This window comes from Gastrolobium bilobum, unplaced genomic scaffold (assembly GCF_033153095.1).
Source record: "Gastrolobium bilobum isolate Gb01-03AN ecotype WA unplaced genomic scaffold, APGP_CSIRO_Gbil_v1 utg20602, whole genome shotgun sequence".
NCBI classification, from domain to species: Eukaryota; Viridiplantae; Streptophyta; class Magnoliopsida; order Fabales; family Fabaceae; genus Gastrolobium; species Gastrolobium bilobum.
Window position 1 is genome coordinate 96,260 of NW_026897229.1, and position 19,381 is coordinate 115,640.

The 19,381-nt window shown below is 31.9% G+C and overlaps 1 protein-coding gene across 1 annotated transcript; it reads left to right on the plus strand.

Annotated features, from left to right (window-relative positions):
- The first annotated feature begins 2,665 nt into the window (after positions 1–2,665).
- LOC133305016 (MADS-box protein AGL42-like) lies at positions 2,666–18,960 on the plus strand. Its single transcript, XM_061505120.1, has 9 exons — positions 2,666–2,996; positions 3,113–3,194; positions 3,349–3,533; positions 13,370–13,448; positions 15,208–15,268; positions 15,518–15,618; positions 15,871–15,912; positions 16,005–16,046; positions 18,648–18,960. The coding sequence occupies exons 3-9, from the start codon at positions 3,352–3,354 to the stop codon at positions 18,774–18,776; spliced, it is 636 nt and encodes a 211-aa protein (XP_061361104.1). The 5' UTR covers positions 2,666–2,996; positions 3,113–3,194; positions 3,349–3,351; the 3' UTR covers positions 18,777–18,960.
- The last annotated feature ends 421 nt before the right edge of the window (positions 18,961–19,381 follow it).

Genomic DNA, 19,381 nt, shown 5'->3' on the forward strand with positions numbered 1-19,381 from the left:
CATAAAACCCTCAAACCAATTTTCGTTTTACATCAATGAAACAATATCAATTTAAAGAAATATCGAAACTTTCATAATATGAACTCTATATTCTGTAACAATACATTCATGAACGAAATTCTTTCACTATAGAGAACGATTTCATACAATTTTTGTTTCAATAGATTACTAAAAACTTGTTTTTCAAAAGCCCAAAAGCAATTTAAGGTTTCAATGTATCAATTGAAAAAGATTTTAGAAATTTTCTAAAATTTCATGTAATTAAACCCAAAATTTCAGATTCGAAATTTTCTTAGAATATTCAATGAAAATATGCATATGATATATGGTTAGAAAACTCTCATCACGTAAAACAAAAATCTCAAGGTTTTCAAGATCAATTACAAAAAATTCTAAACGAAATTTTATCATGAACTTTAGGTTCTATATGCAAATTTAGAATTATTTTTATAATTAAAAAAAATTGGGTCATATAATCATATAAGCATAGCTTTGATACCAAATGAAGAAGATAATTTTCAACCCATTAGATATGTGAAAAGCTGTTGTTTAGTAATTTTGAATGTTTGTTAAAAATTATATTATGTTTTACTGATTGAGAAAATTATATTAGATTTTACTTTATTTTATTAATTTCATTGCATTTCTTTGTTATTTTTTATGGGAAAGATTATACTTGCAATCTATTTTTGTTTACAACCTTTTACAACCATGTCTTAACCGTTGATTTTCGTCAATCAATGGTTATTATTTTCGCAAATCAAACTCATTAATTAATATTTAATTTGCAATGAATGATAACCGATGATTGACGAAAATCGGTTAAGATATGGTTGTAAAAGGTTGTAAACAAAATTAGGTTGTAAGTATAACCTTTCTCTTTTTTATTGACTCTTGTAATTTTGAATGTTTGTTAAAAATTCGTATGATTTTTAAAAATCTTATAAATTTATATTTTCCTTTCAAATCTTATAAATTCTATTAAAGTCCTTTAAAATTCAATCTTATGAAATCTTGATTGTAAAAAAAATCTTTTAAAAAAGTCTTTAAAGTCTCTCTAATTCTAAATAGTCTTTTAAAATTTATAAGATTTTTTAACTTAAAAAAGTCTTTTAAAATTCTAATCCAATACACTCTCTAAGTGGGTGAAGACGAAGACGCTGGTTGTGAGGTCATTTTCGTCTCCAAATTTTAGTACAAGAATCCGAGATGTGAGGAAAAAATAAAAACCATAGGAGAAATGGGTTTATTTTTTAGCAATGAGTGGATAAAAATTAAAATGATGAGAAAGTTTTTTCCCAAAATTATTTTAACAAAAGTTCATAATAAACATAGGAATAAAATTTTTCACCCCTAATTTCCCAGCATTTTCTCCAAAAAGCTGGTACCAAAGATTCAAGCTTATTAATGATTCTTTATTAGTGAGTCATCGTAACCTCTCGTTCTTCAAAATTTTTTGTCACACAGGAATAGATATTTTGATGTTTTCTCTCTCCGGAGTCTGAACAAAATGAAACAGCATAAAGAATGCGATTTAACTCGCCACCATGGGAGAGCCACGTGGTTATGCTCTGTCCTATTATTCCGCTTCGTGTCCACGGAAAAAAACAGAAGAAAGAATTTTGACATAATTAAATACAATTAATAGATAAAATAAAGCGTTAAAAGTTATTTACCCATCTAAACTCACTGTTTTTCTCGAAACATTCTTGTTTGGTTGGAGAAAAGTAAAAATTTTGCTCACAAAGTGCATGTGAAAATATGATGAAACCACGTTTGGTTGAAGTTTTTGAGTAGATTTGCCCATCAATTAGCTTTGCTCAGCAAATCAAGAAGACAAGAAAAAACGGGTTTATGTACTGTTGAGGAAGCTATCTGAACAGATGGAATTGCTGTGAAAAATCGAATAAATGAAAAAGGTGACAAAGGTATGACAACTTTACCCCTCCTTCTTTTGTGGTTCGAAGATTATAATAAAACCAAGGTGTTTTTACAAGGATAGTTTTGTAATTTCATTAAGTTTTCTCATCAATATTTTATCTTCAACCAAACACATATCCAAAAATTTAATTCAATTTTTCTGGTAAAATTTTGCCCAACCAAACAACTTTTTTAAAACTTTCCTATCTAAGTCACTTTCCCTGCAGATCCCTAGTATTTCCATTTTCATAGTATTAAAAAATTTCTCCCTGACCAAACACTCACTTAATTACGTACTACTTAGATAAAGTAGCTTTTAATCAGTGTAAAATTATTTATCTTTTAAAAAAAGATTTATACATGTTAACTTTAACAGTTAATTTAAATATTTATAATTCTTAAAAATTACATCAAATTCTTTGTTTTATTCAGAAACATCAATCATAAAGATTTATAAATTCTTTTGCCTAATATAGTGTTTTCTCAATTTTTTCTAAAACAAGACAAGACAATTGATGCATTGAAGCATCCAAAGAAAACAGAAACCATTTTCTATGTCTTTTTTATTCAACCAAATCTTTCATCAAATTTAAACAAATTTCATAGAAAAGACTAGTCATTATGTTATTTTCTAGACTAAGACAAACTTCAGTGTGTTTTTCTCCTTCCAATAATTTTACTCAGTTTGGGTTTCTCTGTTTGTTGGATACTTTCCTTTTTCTCTTCCTTTCACTGTTTCTACCCATTGGCGCATCCACCAACTTTTGGGACCATTACGAAATGAGATGAAAGAGGAAATAAAGTGTGTTTGTGGCCTAAGAATAAGAAGCTGGACTAATTCCAAATTTGCAATAATAGTGAATCTTTTTAGGGTTTTTCGAATATTTGCAACTGCTCTAAAAATCCTCACTAGTATTCTTCTAGCTGTTCTAGCTGTTCTTATCATTTCGTTGACCTCTGCTGAAACTTCATCATCTCTGTCTTTGCACACACAAAACTCTGAATCTTTCCAACCTGTGTATATATATATTTTTTTGGTTCTCAATGTTTTTCACAAGATTTGATAACCCTTTGAGGTGTGAATCCCATTTGGAGCTTGTGGACATAATTATTTTTTGAAAAAGATCGAATCTTTTTGTGTTTCTCTATTGTGGGTTCTCATTGTCTGTTTCAAAGTCTTGCATTTTTTCAGCTTCAGGGATATATATTAGTCAGTAGTTTTCTCCTTTAAAAGAGCACAAGAGAAGCATTTCTGAGAAGCATTGACAATTTCTGTTAGTCATGAGTTCCCTTAATTCCCTTTCTCTTTTTTAGTTTTTGCCATCTCCTAGTGTTAGTTCTTCTTAGTTAATTTGTTTTGTTCCATCTATAGCTTGACCATAATATTGACTTTCTTATTTTTTATTATTTCTTCTTGATTATGTCTAGAACATGGTGAGAGGGAAGATTCAGATGAAAAGAATTGAGAAAGAAGAAAGCCGTCAAGTGACTTTTTCAAAGCGTAAAAATGGGCTTCTAAAGAAAGCTCACGAGTTATCTGTTCTTTGTGAAGCACAAATTGCTGTGATAATCTTCTCACAAAAAGGCAGACTCTATGAATTCTCAAGTTCAGAGTACGTTATCTTCGACCTTGACTCTACAACGTAACATGATTCTTCTTTGTAAAATGATTTGCTTTGGAGATAGTCAAGTAGATATAATCATGTACTTGCACTTGAGTTATGGGTTTGGGTAATTTGGTATCCTTGTATCTATTCCTCACGTTTTTAATATGCCTCAAACTACTTATAAGGTTTGGTGATCTCATGGGAAAATTTTGTGTATCTTTCCTTCTACTGGAAGCTACTAAAATACTCACATAGGCTACTCAATCCACTGGGATAGTGACATAGGGTACTCAATTTACCAAAGTAAATTGAAAGCTGTTACGAATCTCACGTTGGTTATGTATAAGGCTTTGGGCACTTTCTCCGTTGATCTAGTTTTTGGGGTGGTGGCCTCAAGGTCCGTTATAATTGGTGCTTTCATTGAGAGTTAAAATCACGGAAAGGATTATTTATAGGCTGAATTAAGGTGCCATACATCCTAAAGGAATATTTTACAGAATACTGATAGATGAGTGAAACCGCCAAAAGGAAAAATGCTACCATTGAGTCAGTGTTGATAGAGTGAAAGTCGCGGTTTATGACAGCCCTTAAAGGGGTGGCAATGTTACGAATCTCACATGAGTTATATATGCAACTAATGTGAGGTTTATAAGACCTTAGACACTCTCACCCTTTGAGCTTGCTTTTGGGTGATGATCTCAAGGTCTGTTACAAAACCCATTGGATAATTACATTCATAGCTTGGTTCCCTTTTGAACCCTGATCTAGGTAATTCCAATGCTCTCCATTGATGTCGGGTTTAGTTTATTAGTGTTTTGCTTCCAGTTGACATGTCCCTAGCTAATATATAGTTGAAATATGCAAAATAGGAGCCATTCAATTGACCCTTTTAGGTGAGAGTTAACTTTCCTTTTCTTTCCACTTGTTCTTAGGTGTATTAATAAAGCTCAAGTGTGTAATTAGCAATGGTTTGATGGTTGATTTTCATATCTATTTAAGGATTCTGATATGGAGAATTGATATCTTTGTAAGAGATAAATATCAGTGTTTAATAGAGTGTTGTTCGTAAGAAAGAAGAAAAGAGACGAGCATCTAAAAGATATATCTTGGATATCATGTGTTCACCGATTTGTACGTGCACGTGAGGTGTCGTATAAATGGGTGTTGAACTAACGTGTATACGAGTCTCTGTGGAGAAATCAAAAGATGATAGTTCAGTAGACTCATAGGAGTTGAGTAGTTAGGGTGAGAGGATATGTTTGATTCTCTTCAGTATCATTTTTGGAAGGAATTTAAAGTCTTGAACCCGCCCTAAACTCCAAATTAACCTATAGAAAATTTATGAAATTATCAAAAAAAGAAATCCAAAAAAAAGTTCCTCCCCCTTAGACCCGGTCGAGAGAATCATATAGGGACTAGGGATGCAGTCTTTGATATTGGAATAATTATTTTAAGTGATGGAGTGTATTTAATGCGTGAGTAGGATTAGAATTATTGTTTTGTCTTGTGTTAATAAATGAAGCATGAGTATGTGTAGAGTAGGTAACACTAATTTTTATGAACTTACAGAGTTTGATGTGAAGTATTGTGTACAGGGGGATTTCTGAACTAATCTTCTTCTCCACGTTTCCTTCCTCGGGGCACCATTCTTGTTAAGTCACTGCCAAATACTTGAAATGCTATTCCTGTAAACAACTAGAATCAGTTAAACTTTCAACATTAAAAGAAAAATCAGTCTTTCTTCTCCATCGACAGATTCTTAAGTGCTCCCGTTGGAAGTGACTTTTAATGTTTTGTATCATTGAATATATCACATTAGTTAAAACGTTAAAAATGTAGTTAAAGTGAAAACCAAGTACGACCCTGTTAGAAGAAAATGAAAATTATAGATGAATATCATTTTATTTTTTATTTTTGGCACACTTAATACAAGACTAAAATCTCCTTTTTATACTAGAGGTGGGGAGATCTTTAGACTTCTATCATAATTGTTTCAATATATTACAAACATAATACCATATTTGGAAATTAAATATTAAGTGCTTAAATAAATGTATGAACTTTCATAAAACAAGAAAGTATTTCATAATACTAATGTTTTAGTAATTACGTTCATGATTTTTTATTTTTTAATTATTACTTTTGACAGATCTATATATACAATTAAAATAGTATACATGGAATGCATTTTAACCTATCTTAAGTAACTGCACTCTGACGTTTTTCAAATCATGAGAAGTGGGGAACAGTTTCAGGTGCAAACACGTGTTCATGTGGTTTTCCAATAAGCATTACTCAATGTAGTTTTTAACTTTACAATAGTCAGGAGAATATACATCTCTTTTCCTCATCTCGGGAAGAGAGATTGTTCCTATCTTTGTCTTTTAACCTTATTATTAACAGTTCCATTCCGTACATTCCTTACACATTTCCTAGGTGACTTGTAGTGACGACAAGTTGCAAATATATCATGTGTTTCGATTTGCTTTAATCCTATTAGTAGGGTGTTTAGGTTACACTCAGCTTATCCCAAGTAAATTGAATTTTGCTTACAAATTATGTGATTGGTGATTTGTTTTGGATTATGCTTAAATATGATTTTGAACCATAAATTATAGTTTTAAGTAAAAATGAATAGCAGTTATATTTTGTTAGGTCAAATTACAGGTAGCTAAGTTTAGTTGCGTGTGTAGAGTAAACCACTAATTTAGGTTTGCTCATTGGCACTAAGATTTTTATTAATTTTTTTTGGATAAATTACGAGTATTCTTGTTCAAATCGAGAACATCCAGGAGTTAGTTCTCCCAAAAGAAATTTATTGCAATTCTAAAATTTTTATGCTTACTAGCTCAGTAAATCTTCATTTGCAGAAACTTTAGTCTATAGAAGTCTCATACCTATCTATCTTATTATTTTATAGAAATGTGGTCTATACCATTCGCTAGATGAATGGGATATATATTAATTAGTTATAGCAAGTCCAAATCTTAAAAATATGTTTCATTTTCTGCTCTTTTATTTTATATTTAGTTATATAATTGTATTTCTATAAATAGTATTTATCCAAATGCGGTGTTAAAATAACTACATATACATTAGGGGGAAGGGGATGTGTGTGGGCACTTTTTAAATCTGAGCTTACCTCTTTTGTTCAATGACCTAGGAGGCTAATGACTTAAGTGATAGTATTTATAAGGGATCCAAGAAACTCTAGCCCTAAGTTCATTGGGCTTTAGGTTTCTTGTGCTCTTCTCATAGCCCATTTAGACTTTAGTAAAAGAGTACAAACCCAACAATCTCCCACTTGCTCTTTTGGATACAAACATGAGTCCAAAACCCAAGACTATGTAACCCATAAGTCATCATTAATTGAAAAACATCTCATCCCTTGTCTCAAGCTAGTCTGTGGATCTACCATCATTATTAATTAAGGCTCCTGATAATCAACGAATGATTATCTAAGTAGGTGCTACTCCACTAAAAGCCCAAACTTGAACTCCAAGATTAATAACACTTATAACATGAATATGCATCGTCCCTTTGTAGAATGTCTATAATTGACTGATAAGTTTTCTGTTACTCAATCAATTATTTATTCCCTTGACTCTGATAGTTTCTTTAATGGATTACATGCATTGACCCATGTCTTCAATATCCAAGTACCGAAACATATTAAAGGGACATATCCTACAAATTTCATGTTGTTTATCTTATAAATACCGATAATCAAATAATTTCACTCCTAAAATACCGAGTTATTGGTCGTCAATAGATTGAACCTCACCCGTTGGTAAGTCAAAGAATGAAAACTATTTGATTACCTATTTAAAATAAACTTAGGATTAAGAGCAATCACATAACTATAGTTATATGAATGTTTGATACCTTAAGAAAGAAAAACAACCTTAATCAAATCTCTCCTTGATCCTTTCAATGTGAATATTAATTTATACCAATATTTTACAATGGTTCGGACAAAATCATTTCATAAAATATTGCAGCCTAAATAAAGTGCCCAACTTTATTTAACAGCTGTGAATCTATTCATCAATTGTGAGAACCTATGATCATGTCCTCCATGAACGTATCCATATGATCAAATACTACACGATCCGGACCTTGGTGTTTGTAAAATAAATGAATAATACCTCATTTAAAACTTTCAGAAAAATTACAATGCCATAATATCTTACTTAGAGCATAAAATTAACTAAGTAAAATCAAATCTCATAAAGCTACAACAAGTCTGGAATCCTCCTAAGACCCATAGATATAACATTCCTCTCAAACACACGTTTAGGCAAACTCTTGGTAAAAGGGTCAGCAAGGTTTTCTTCCGATGCTATCTTGGTTACCACTGTTTCTCCTCTTTCAATGATGTCTCAGATCAAGTGTTACTTCCTCCCTATGTGTTTCTGTCTTCTGTGACGCCTCGGTTCCTTGGATTGTGTTATTGCCCCACTATTGTCACAATAAAGAGTGATGGGATGACTAGCACCCGGTATCACCTAAAGCTCCATAAGGAACTTCTTCAACCATGCGGCTTCCTTTGCAACTTCAGATGTAGCCGCATACTCAGCCTCTGTGGTAGAGTAAGCCACACACAATTGTTTGACACTCCTCCAACAAATGGCCCCGCCATGAAGAGTGAACACATAGCTTGAGGTCAATTTTCTGGAGTCAATATGTCCTTGGAAATCTGAGTCTTTGTAACAAATGGTTTCAAGACTCCCACTAGAATAGACCAACATATAATTTCTCGTCCTCCGAAGATACTTGAGTATATGCTTAACCGCTATCCAGTGTTCTTCTCTAGGATCAAATTGGTATCGAGTTACTACACCTACTGATATCTGGTCTGGTACACAGCATGGCATACATGAGACTATCTACTGCCGAAGCATAAGGTAGCCTACCCATGCGTTCTCTCTGCTCAGGAGTCTTTCTCTTGTAGATCCATTTACACCCTATGGGTTTTATCCTTTTAGGTGCTTCTACAAGAGACCAAACTAAGTTTGAATACATAGACTCTATCTCACGGATCATAGCCCCTAGCCATTCCTGTGCATTAACATCTTCTAGTGCCTCGTTGTAACTAGTGAGATCATCATCTCTTTCAATGGTGACATCCTTATATGATTCACCCAACAAGAGATATTTTACGGGTTTAGAATCAATCTCCCATTATGACTTTGTCGCACTTCTTGTTGTGATGTACAAGAGGATCCAAGTTTGGTGGATCAACAATTTCTTGAGGACTCCTATTAGGTGGGTTAACCAATTCTTGATTTTGTTCTTCTATAAGTGGTGCTTGCATTTCTATAGGTTCCACTTGTTGATCATCATGCTGAACTTTTGGTTCTATATCTGGTTCCTGTGTATGTTCAACTTCAGGTATATATTCCCTTCTTTGAATAACCACAGAAACAAAAGCTGGAACCACCTGAGGTTGAGGTAAAACTTGATTTGAGACAAGCTCATCAAGAATAACCGCACTCCTTGGCTTGTAGTTTGCCATATAGTCCCCCGCTAAGAAATTCGTGTGAGTACTTACTAAGACCTTCTTATCTTTCGGACTATAAAACATCCAACCTCCGGTTCCTTTAGGATAGCCTATAAACATGCACACTTTTGTATGTGAGTCCGTCTTATTTGGCTTCTGATGTAAGACATGTGCTGGAGCACCCCAAATCCGATATGGTTCAAAGTGGGCTTGCACCCTTTCCATAATTCTATGGGTGTCTTCAAAATAGATTTGGATGGAGCTAAGTTTAATAAGTACTTGGCAACTTCTAAGGCATATCCCCATAATGAATCAGACAGAGATGAATAATTGAGCATAGACCTTGCCATTTCTAAAAGGGTTCGATTTCCCCTTTCAACAACTCCATTCTGCTGGGGTGTCCCTGGAGAAGATAATTGTGAAACTATCCCCTCCTTTGTCAGGTAAGACATGAACTCTCCAGATAGGTATTCACTATCTCAGTTAGACCAAAGAGTCTTGATTTGAACAGCAAGATGCTTTTCTGCCTCAGCGTTGAAATCTTGGAAATTTCCAAAAGTTTCAGACTTGTGATGCATCAGGAATACGTGTCCAAATCTTGAGTAAGCATCAGTGAATGTGATGAAATACTCATATCTGCCTCTGGCCTGGACATTTATTGGTCCACATACATCAGTATGTACCAATTCCAGCTGAAGTGTGGCATGATTGCCTTAGGCCTTGAAAGACTGCTTAGTCATTTTACCCTCTAAACAAGATTAACATACTGGTATTGGTTCAAAAACCAGGGATTTTAAAATTCCACTCTTGACCGAACCTTGTATCCTGTTAGAGTTAATATGACCTAATCGCAAATGCCAAAGATAAGTTTCATTAGAAACTTTTTTGTCTTAGGTAAATGAATATGCTCATCATCTCCATATTCAACATGATTAACTTCATGGGTTGTAGGACTAAGGAAATAAAGACCATTAAACAATGCACCAGAACAAATAAAAGAAGATGAACTTTTTGGTGAAACTGAGGAATTAAACTGAACTTTAAACATATTTAACCAAATAACTAACAAAAATTAAATCCCTCTTAAAATTCGGAACAAATAAACAGTCTTCCAAAGTCAAAGTTCTACAATTTTCAAAAGATAAAACAACTTGTCCTACTACTAGTGCAGACACAAGCTCCCCATTTTCAAGTTTCAAAACTCTTTGTCCTTGACTAATAGGCAAGCTATATTTGAACCACTGCAAAGAGTAACAAACATGGTTAGTGACTCCTGAATCAATGATCCATTTATCATTGTAATTCTCCACTAAACATGCCTTAATCACAAGTAAATTACCTATATCTGGTTGGTTCACACATGGGAAAATTTTCTTCCAATGCCCCTTTCGTCCGCACTTGAAGCACTTTCCTTTTGGCTGCTTCTTTGCAACTGGTTTGACAACTGGAAACCTAATTTCTTCTTCTTCTTGTTATCTTCTTTGGGTTTCCCCTCAGGTTTAACAGAACTCTCAGCAGCAAAAAATGCATTTCTGTGCTTGATCAAAGATTGTTCAGCACTCTCAAGCTCGTGCATCAGCTGAGTAAGATCCAGATTTATCTTGTTCATATTATAATTCATTTTGAACTAGTTGAAGTATTCAGGTAGTGATTGCAAAAGGAGGTCAACTTTCACCTCCTGTTTAAATTTGGTCCCATTGTCATCCGCTCGTTTGAAGTTTGCTATTATTGTCAAACAATGATCCCACACACTTCCTCCAGTCATAACGGTTTTGGTGACCGCAATCAGCGCATTCAGCCTAGCAAACTGGTAGAAGTAGAAAAGTCTTGAGAATTTCTGCTCCACTCTCAATCATGCTCACTTGTTCCGACAGGTGATTGGCGAGACTGGCCAGAACGTTGCAGCGAACTGCAACATTTTCCTTCTTCCAATTTGAAAATTGCATCTTTGTTGCCTCAGACGCATTTTTAGCAGGCTGCGTTGGCTTAGGGGTAGTCAGGACAAAGTTGAGCTTTTCATATTGCAGAACAATATCAAAAGATGATATTGACTCATCCATAGGATTTTAACTCAAGATAGTAGCTAATGGATTGAAAGATGATATTTTCTAGAAAAAAATACAAAGCACACAGTTTACAAACAAGAATAGCAATAAACAGATTAATCGCAAGTAGATTCTAATAACTACTCATTGTTTATTGTTAACAATCCTTCAGTTTTCTTTACAAGGCTTACGATAGGCAAGTCACTTGTAAAAACCAAAATTATTATTTGGGCTTTCAGTGTCATTGCCAGAGCCTCGATGGGAGGGTTAACAATTTTACCAAAGTTGAATGTAATTAACCATTTTTAATTTCAAAATTATCCTTAGTATCCAAGAATTGCTGACAATGGGCCATACAATACTTTTATGAAATTTTGAAATTATTAAGGTTTAATCTAGTAAAATCCGACCATTTTTATTCGATGGGGCTTTAGCAATAATCATTTCACTAATAAACCCGCAAATGGAGCCCACATGTTTTAAAATTAATTACTTAATTTAAAACCTTCACCCATTCAATATTTTAAAATTTAGAATTTGCCAATTTCTAAGAATTGTTAAATTGAGAGTAACCTTTGTTTGATTTCAAAAACTCTGTAAGCAGCTCACTGATGGACGTGCATCGCTTAGTTTATCAGAATTTTGAAATCATTAAGGTCCTAAAATCCGGTCATGATAGGCAGTGTGTGCTTCACACAATCATGATACATGATTATGGTATGCAGTGTGTTTAATACATGACCATTTTAGAAGACCCACAAATTACTCGCAAAATAAACAGTTCTCTTAGGAAATTTTCCGGAACATTTGTCTTGATTTTAATTATCCAAAATTAATTAATTAAATTATCAATCTAGATTTTTAACAAAAATCATAATAATTTTTAATTAATTTTTTAAGATAATATAAAATCAAAATAATCCCATAATAACTATCATACTAGTCGCTGAAGACATAATAGTTACTATGCTCATGTAATTTACAAGTTATGCAATAATATGACACCATCTATTTTATTTGGTGGCACCACCTATCACATAGAGCATGTTATCAATATACAATTCATTCATTCATAAAAATAAAGCAATTAAAAATTAAAAACTTTAACCATGGTTTCCTCAAAAAGATAAAATTACAAAATAAACAAAAGGAAACTTTTGCAGCCCATTTGCTCCTTCCTTCTGGTTTATAGGTTCTATTTCAAGCTCTTTTATGGTAACCATGGGTCCAAAGGCCCAAAATACCAAACTTTGACAAGAAATCCTAAATCAACTTTCAGGAATCCTAGCCATCACGTTCACCGTGCCGTCACTTGAACTCATATGAGCACGAAACTTTAGGGGAAGGACCGCCGTGTAGGGACGAACACAATGTCGCTGGAACCACCTGAAACCGGTCATCCACGCCCTTTCATACATTGAATTTGTACCAGCGAGTGAGACCCACGTACAGCCACTTCAGGGGGCGCGTCCGGTGTCCTTTCAGGATGCTCTGATTCCAATTGTAGGAGTAATTGGTTCTGCGGAAGTGTTAAGACCATTACAGTTTGGAATGTAACGGATCATCATTGTTTACAATTACCTCTTGTAGCGCAGATCTAGAATGATGCTCCACAAATCGGCGTCCTTTGTGTCATAGCACGAATTCACGAACCGATCTTTTCTGCGTTACAGAGCGAACAAATATCTCTAGGTTTTGGTAAACCTTTCAAATTTCTCGAGGGGGAAGGGGAAGTGCGTGGGCACTTTTCATATATGAGCTCACCTCTTCTGTTCAATGACCTTGATGACTTAAGTGGTAGTATTTATAAGGGTTTCAAGAAACCCTAGCCTTAAGCTCATTGAGCTCTGGGTTTCTTGGGCTCTTCTCATACTCTTAGCTCATTTGGGCTTTAGTAAAAGAGCACGAACTCAATAGATACTGGATCAATGATTTAACCGGTGGGTTATTGGTTGAACCGCTTTATTTAAATTTATATGAAACTATATAATGAGTATTAGAGTAGTAATAAAATATTACAAATGGACCATTGACATAGTGATTGTTATCTCTTATTTTCTTCACTGTGGTGGGGTTCAAGTCCGGTTGGTTGTGTCCAATTGGTCCGGTTTCTTATCGGTTAAACCGATTCACAGGCAGGTCACTGATTCGCCTGTGCTTAATTATCTGAATTGAAGTTTTACATTCATTGAAATTCCTACACATTTTGGCTGCCATGTTTTGTATAGAATTCTTATGTATATAGCTAGCTTATATATATTAATGTCGACAGTAATTTGTTTTAAATGCTTCAGCATGAAAAAGATTTTGGAACGATACCGTGAATATGTCAAAGATGTTCCCGCTAATAAGTTCGAAGAGGACTTTATCCAGGTATGACTTTCATCTTAAAACTTTAGAAAACTTCATATATGAAAGTGAATAATTAGTTATTTGTTAAGTATATTGTTTTGCATGTGCTAACCAATATGATGAAGGCTACAAATTAATTGTTAGATATTCTAATTTCAACTCTAATTTAGTTCTCTTCAAAAATTTCAGGAAAATTTTCTAATCTTAGAAATTTGTAGTGTGAAAACTATCCCATTCACGCTAGCTATTTGTTTTGCATCCAGTTGAAAGTTAACCCAGGAATGAGAGATATAAGTCGTCTTGTTGGTACCCATCCTGTTAATGGTGATAACCATTTTGTTAGTTGTAAACCTTGAGATTTGATGAGTATTTATGGTAAATATAGGCCTAATAACGCGCGCATGAGCTGGATTAGATCCATAGTATATCAGTAAATCCATAAATTATAGAGATTTTAACTATTAGAGAATAAGCAAGTGAAAATTGTTTGCTAAGATGTTTAAAAGTAGGGGCATTTGCTTGATAGATCAACTGATTACTTGTCCATGACAAGGAAAAGGACCTTAAGAACAATTTTTATTAAACAAATATGTGCATTGACACATCATTCATTTCTATTGAACAAATATTATGTTCACTAGTGTAATAACGATGTTAATATTTTATTGACTTACTGCACTTAAGTTATAGGGGCATTAAATTTAGAATTTAAGATAATACAAAATAATCGTTTAAATATAAATTACCTCAATATTTTAGTTTAATACCGACTCTTGAGGTTCATTGTTATAATCTTGTACCATATATACTACTGTTTTTGCGTTATCAAGATTATAAAGTTGTTATGTCAAAAAACAGGACAAGTTAGGATGTTCTTACCTTAATTAGTTTTGTATAATTTTCAATCTTAGGGTTATTCTATTTTAATTTTCCATAATCATTTATTATGATTTGTATTGTGCTTTGGTCTGTGTTTTTAGGAGTTTTTCTGATGGGCTCAGTATTAATATATAGGAAGTCTCTAGCTAGCCTTATATGATAATGTATCATTCTTAAACATTATTTTTATATAACCTTTATATTAAAGGTATAAAATTACTCTTGTGACTTCATGTAATAGATCAACTTTTGAGATAATTAATGCATGTTTCATAATAGTCTATTTTGAGAAAATTATTTTTTACAAAGAGAAATAGTTTAAGAAAGCTACAAAAAAAGAGAGGTTGTTTTACCCCTCAAATTAATTAATAATTAATTAAGTCTTGTGGAGTTTTTTAGCACATAGAGGTGGACCTGTAAGCCCAGTGCACTCTTGTGTGATGAGGCATGTTAGATAAATACAAAAACCATTAATGTAGCATTACTTATCGGTTTAAGTTTTTGGGTTGTAATAGTTCTTAAATCATCTAAATGTTTCATGATTAGTAGGAATTACTTACGTCCATTAAAGAGGACTAACCTGCGGGTAAGAAGTCTATCATTGATTTGGTTTCTGCAAGTTTTTTTTTTTCTCTCATCTAAAGTTTAGATTAGGGGAAGTACATTTAGAGAAGGTCACCAACTTCATTTAGGATTTATGATGGGATTACACATCGTACACCGAAGTTTCTGTGGGTTTTATATGCAAATGTAATTGAATAGGCTTAAAATTAGAAATTCTGAATGGTAATGAATGGTTTTTATTATGATAGTGAGCTTGTACAGTGGCATTTTAATGGTTTTTATTATTATAGTCAGTCATGTATGTTACTATTTTTTTTTTTTAATGTTTTATATGCAGAAACTCGTGTTTGAGTCATCCAGCATGGCAAAGAAGATAGAGCTTCTTGAACATTCTCAAAGGTGACTCATTAGTTTAAATACCTAGCTAGTTTGTCATACCAATAGCTCATCCGTTTTTCAATACTTTTTAACTCTCTGTGTGAGCGTTCACTGGTAGTTGAGATAGTTAGGAACTTTATTTCTTGATTAATGCTCTTAAACAACTTTTTTTTATCCAATCCAAATAAAGCTGATATATATTAGGTTATGTTGTGGCCTCAAATGAGTTGCACTGCCAACAATTTTTAGTATAATATTTGAATGTCTCGGGATGCTACTGGGACATGGCTTGAATTCTTGTTCTCTTGATGAACTCCAAGGAATTGAGGACCAGCTGGATAGAAGTTTGCAAAAGATCAGGCAAAGAAAGGTAAGTAACTTGAGATTAAAAAAAAAAAAACCGAAATGTGATTTATTATTATGCTTAACTTTTTTTATTTTATGCTATTCTACTATTCTACGTACTCCTCTCTAATATTGTTAGATTATAATCTCAATTAACTTTCATATTTTCTTTCTGATTTTAAGATTATGATTTAATGGTGTTGAAGAGAAAGAGAAACAGATAGAATAGACATAAAAAAAAGGGAGGAACAAAATTGAGGGTTTGATCTTGTTTCAGGGTCAGCTTTTTAGGGAGCACATTGAACAACTACAAAACAAGGTACACTCAGCTCAAATGCAAATTAAACGGACGCGCTTATTTGTGTTATTGAAATCCTTCACGCCTAACATATTTTTCCACACTAAATTCAGGAGAGAGACATACTCGGAGAGAATGCTAAATTAAGTGAAATGGTGAGCTTCTGCTCTCTTTTTTCAGTTTGGTACCATATTATTGATTATATGTGATCTTAATTAATCTGAAAAAAAAAAAAACCAAAAAGTATAAGTCTCGTCTTCGGTCTTCATGAGCTATGTTTGTTGGTGTTGGTTGTTGTTCTCATCTTTCATGTGGCTGTGGGTGTCTATTTTGTCAAGCCTTTTCTTAGTAAATCTCTGCAACCATTGCGAGTGATTTACCTCTTATGGTTATATGCTGTATCATTTAGATTCATGAGATTTTAAACTTAACAACATGCGGTTTTATACATAAATATTTTTTTAATCTAAATTGATAATATTATAAGATAAAATTATAATATTATCAATTAAAATTATTAATTAAAATTGTAATACAACTAGATATTAAAGATTAAATTTCTCAAAAACAATTTTTATTCTTAGTTTAAATAAATATTTTTCTTTATTTTTATCATTACTTCATACCAAGAATATGAAAATGTAACACGATAATAATTGATAAAAATAAATTTTAAAAAAATATTCACATAAATTTTTATAGTTTATTTATTTTAAAAATCATTTATTTAAAAATTATCTTAAAAATTAAAAATATTATAACGTTAAGCATTTTGTAAATAATGAGAAACATATTTAAACCAAATAAAAAACTTTATTTAATTCAAATTAATTTCCATCTATAAAATTAAAGGAAGGTTATACTTACAACTTTTTTTTTACAATCTCTTATAACCATATCTTAACACCGTTGATTTTCGTCAATCAACGGTTATGATTTTCACAAATTAAATTCATTAATTAATTATTAATTCACAATAAATTATAACCGTTGATTAGCAGAAATTAACAATGTTAAGATATGGTTGTAAGAAATTGTAAAAAAAAAAAGTTGTAAGTATAACTTTTCTCATAAAATTATATATGTAAGTGTTTTAAGAACATAATATGTCGTAAAAATTAAGTATCATCTTAAAAATTAGTAATATTTACAATTTTACTTCCCAACAAGGTAATAATATTTGATTAGATGGTTCTTAATCAATAATATTGTTAAATACATTTGAAGATAATTTCACATATAAATGAAGATTATGTTACAAAATACAATAAATATACTTAAGTTAAATGTTCTTTAGGTTTTATTTTTGGTGAAAGTAAAGTGATTGCTTATTCATTGTCGTTGATTGAAAATGTTAGAAACTTTATTTAATTCAAATTAATTATCATCTATGAAATTATATATTTAAGTGTTTTGAAAACATAATATGTCTATATCAAAAAAAAATAAAAAATATGTCGATTAAAATTAAGTATCATCTCAAAAATTAGTAATAGTGCTATTATTCACTTCCCGACAAGGTAATTAGATTTGATTAGATTGTTATTAATTAATAATATTGTTAAATACATTTGAAGATAATGCCTCATATGAATGTAGATTATTGTTACAAAATACGATAAAAATACTTAAGCCAAATAATCTCAAGTGGTTTTTTTTTTCTTTGTGAAATTAAAGTGATGTGTCATTCACTGTCGTTGATTGAAAATATAAATTTTTTTATCCAATTGAAATTAATTATCATCTATAAAATTATATGTATAAGTGTTTTGAAAACGTACATAATATGTCGTAAAACTTAAGTATCATCTTAAAAATTAGTAATAGTGCCATTATTTACTTCCCAACAGTGTAATTAGGTTTGATTTGATAGTTATTAATCAATAATATTGTTAAATAAATATAATTTGACATATAAATGTAGATTATTGTTACAAAATACGATAAATATAAATAAGCTAAATAATCTTTAGTTTTTTTTTTTTGGGTGTTTGGTCATTACAACTCGCTTGTTTTAGTATTTATCATCAGCTAGGTCCAATGCAAAGTAAGCCGAAACCCAAGTCCACATCCACCACAGTCCCCATCGTCTTCTAATTAGTATTTGCTACATGACAAGAAATCCAAACCAAACTTTTTTCTATCACAAAAAACACAGTTTTTACAACAGAAAAATTTCTTATGAATTTTGAATGTATGTTCTTTATATAATATTGTCTAGATCATATTAGCTAGGATTATTGTCATGATATGTAAATTAAGATTTGCTATTAGGTCTTCTTAAATTACTCTTAATGCATCAATATATAATCATAAAGATTAGTTTCATTATATTAAAGAGTAAGAGAAAAGGAAATTGATTCACTCATGTCTTATTTTAACATGATCATGAAATGTGAAAAATCTCAATCATTTATTGATAGATCAATAATCAATAATTTTAATAATAAAGTTCATAAAATGAAAAAAGAGAATAGGATCACTCTAAATGGTTATGTTGATCTATAAATGAATAATTTTTTTTTATATGATATAATAAAGTTAAAACAAGACACGAGAGGAGGATTTACACTAGTCATCACCACCATTGACCTAATCAAAGTCTAGCTTTTCTTTTTTTGAAGAGTTGCAGCAATTTGTGAGGCAATTATTACAACAATACAATTACATAACCAACCACCTTGTCAATTTTTAAAAGTAAGGAACTTATAGCCATCACCTTTTCTAAGCTTTTCTTGTTGATGAAATGATGGCAGTGTGGTGAAAAATCATGGCGGCAGCAATGGGTTAAACCCACAGAAGCAGCACCCCACAGTCCAAGTAGCCACAGTTCACATGTAGTGGATACTGAATTGTTTATTGGCTTGCCAGAACAGCGATGTTGATATATATCTATATATATACATATATAAGGCAATGGAAGTTATTTGGCTCTGGCATAGATGACTGAGACACTTATCTTTTGATTATCTCAAGAAGTTACAGCTCCATTTATTTTCTGTTCTGAATGATTTTGATTTTCATTGTAGTACTTGTGAATTGGCTAAAAGTCATTGCATTCCTTATTTTTCAAGCATGAATAAAAGCTCAATCCCTTTTGAAGTAGTTTATTATGATGTTTGGAGCCCTGTCAAGATGCCTTCTTTTTCAAAGGCTTATTATTATGTTACATTTATTGATGAATGCACTCGAATGACTTGGGTAGCTTTGTTACGTAAAAAGAGCGATGTTTTTTTAGCCTTTCAATGATTTCACAACATGGTAGGTGCATAATATCAAATTTAGGTTTTTCAATCGGACAATGGCATGGAGTATATGAATAGAACTTTAATAATTTCTTTAGTTATCATGGCATTCGACACCAAACTTCATGTTCTTATACTCTACTACAGAATGTTTTAGCGGAAAGAAAGAATAGACAACTATTGGAAGTTGTTTGTGCCTCTCTCTTTGGCATGAATATGTCTCGATCTTATTAGGGAAAATATTT

Coding starts and splice junctions, on each gene's coding strand:
- LOC133305016 (XM_061505120.1), top strand. CDS start 3,352: ATGGTGAGAGGGAAGATTCAGATGAAAAGAATTGAGAAAGAAGAAAGC. Junction 13,449..15,207: donor TCGAAGAGGACTTTATCCAG/GTATGACTTTCA, acceptor TTTTATATGCAG/AAACTCGTGTTTGAGTCATC. Junction 15,619..15,870: donor AAAAGATCAGGCAAAGAAAG/GTAAGTAACTTG, acceptor ATCTTGTTTCAG/GGTCAGCTTTTTAGGGAGCA.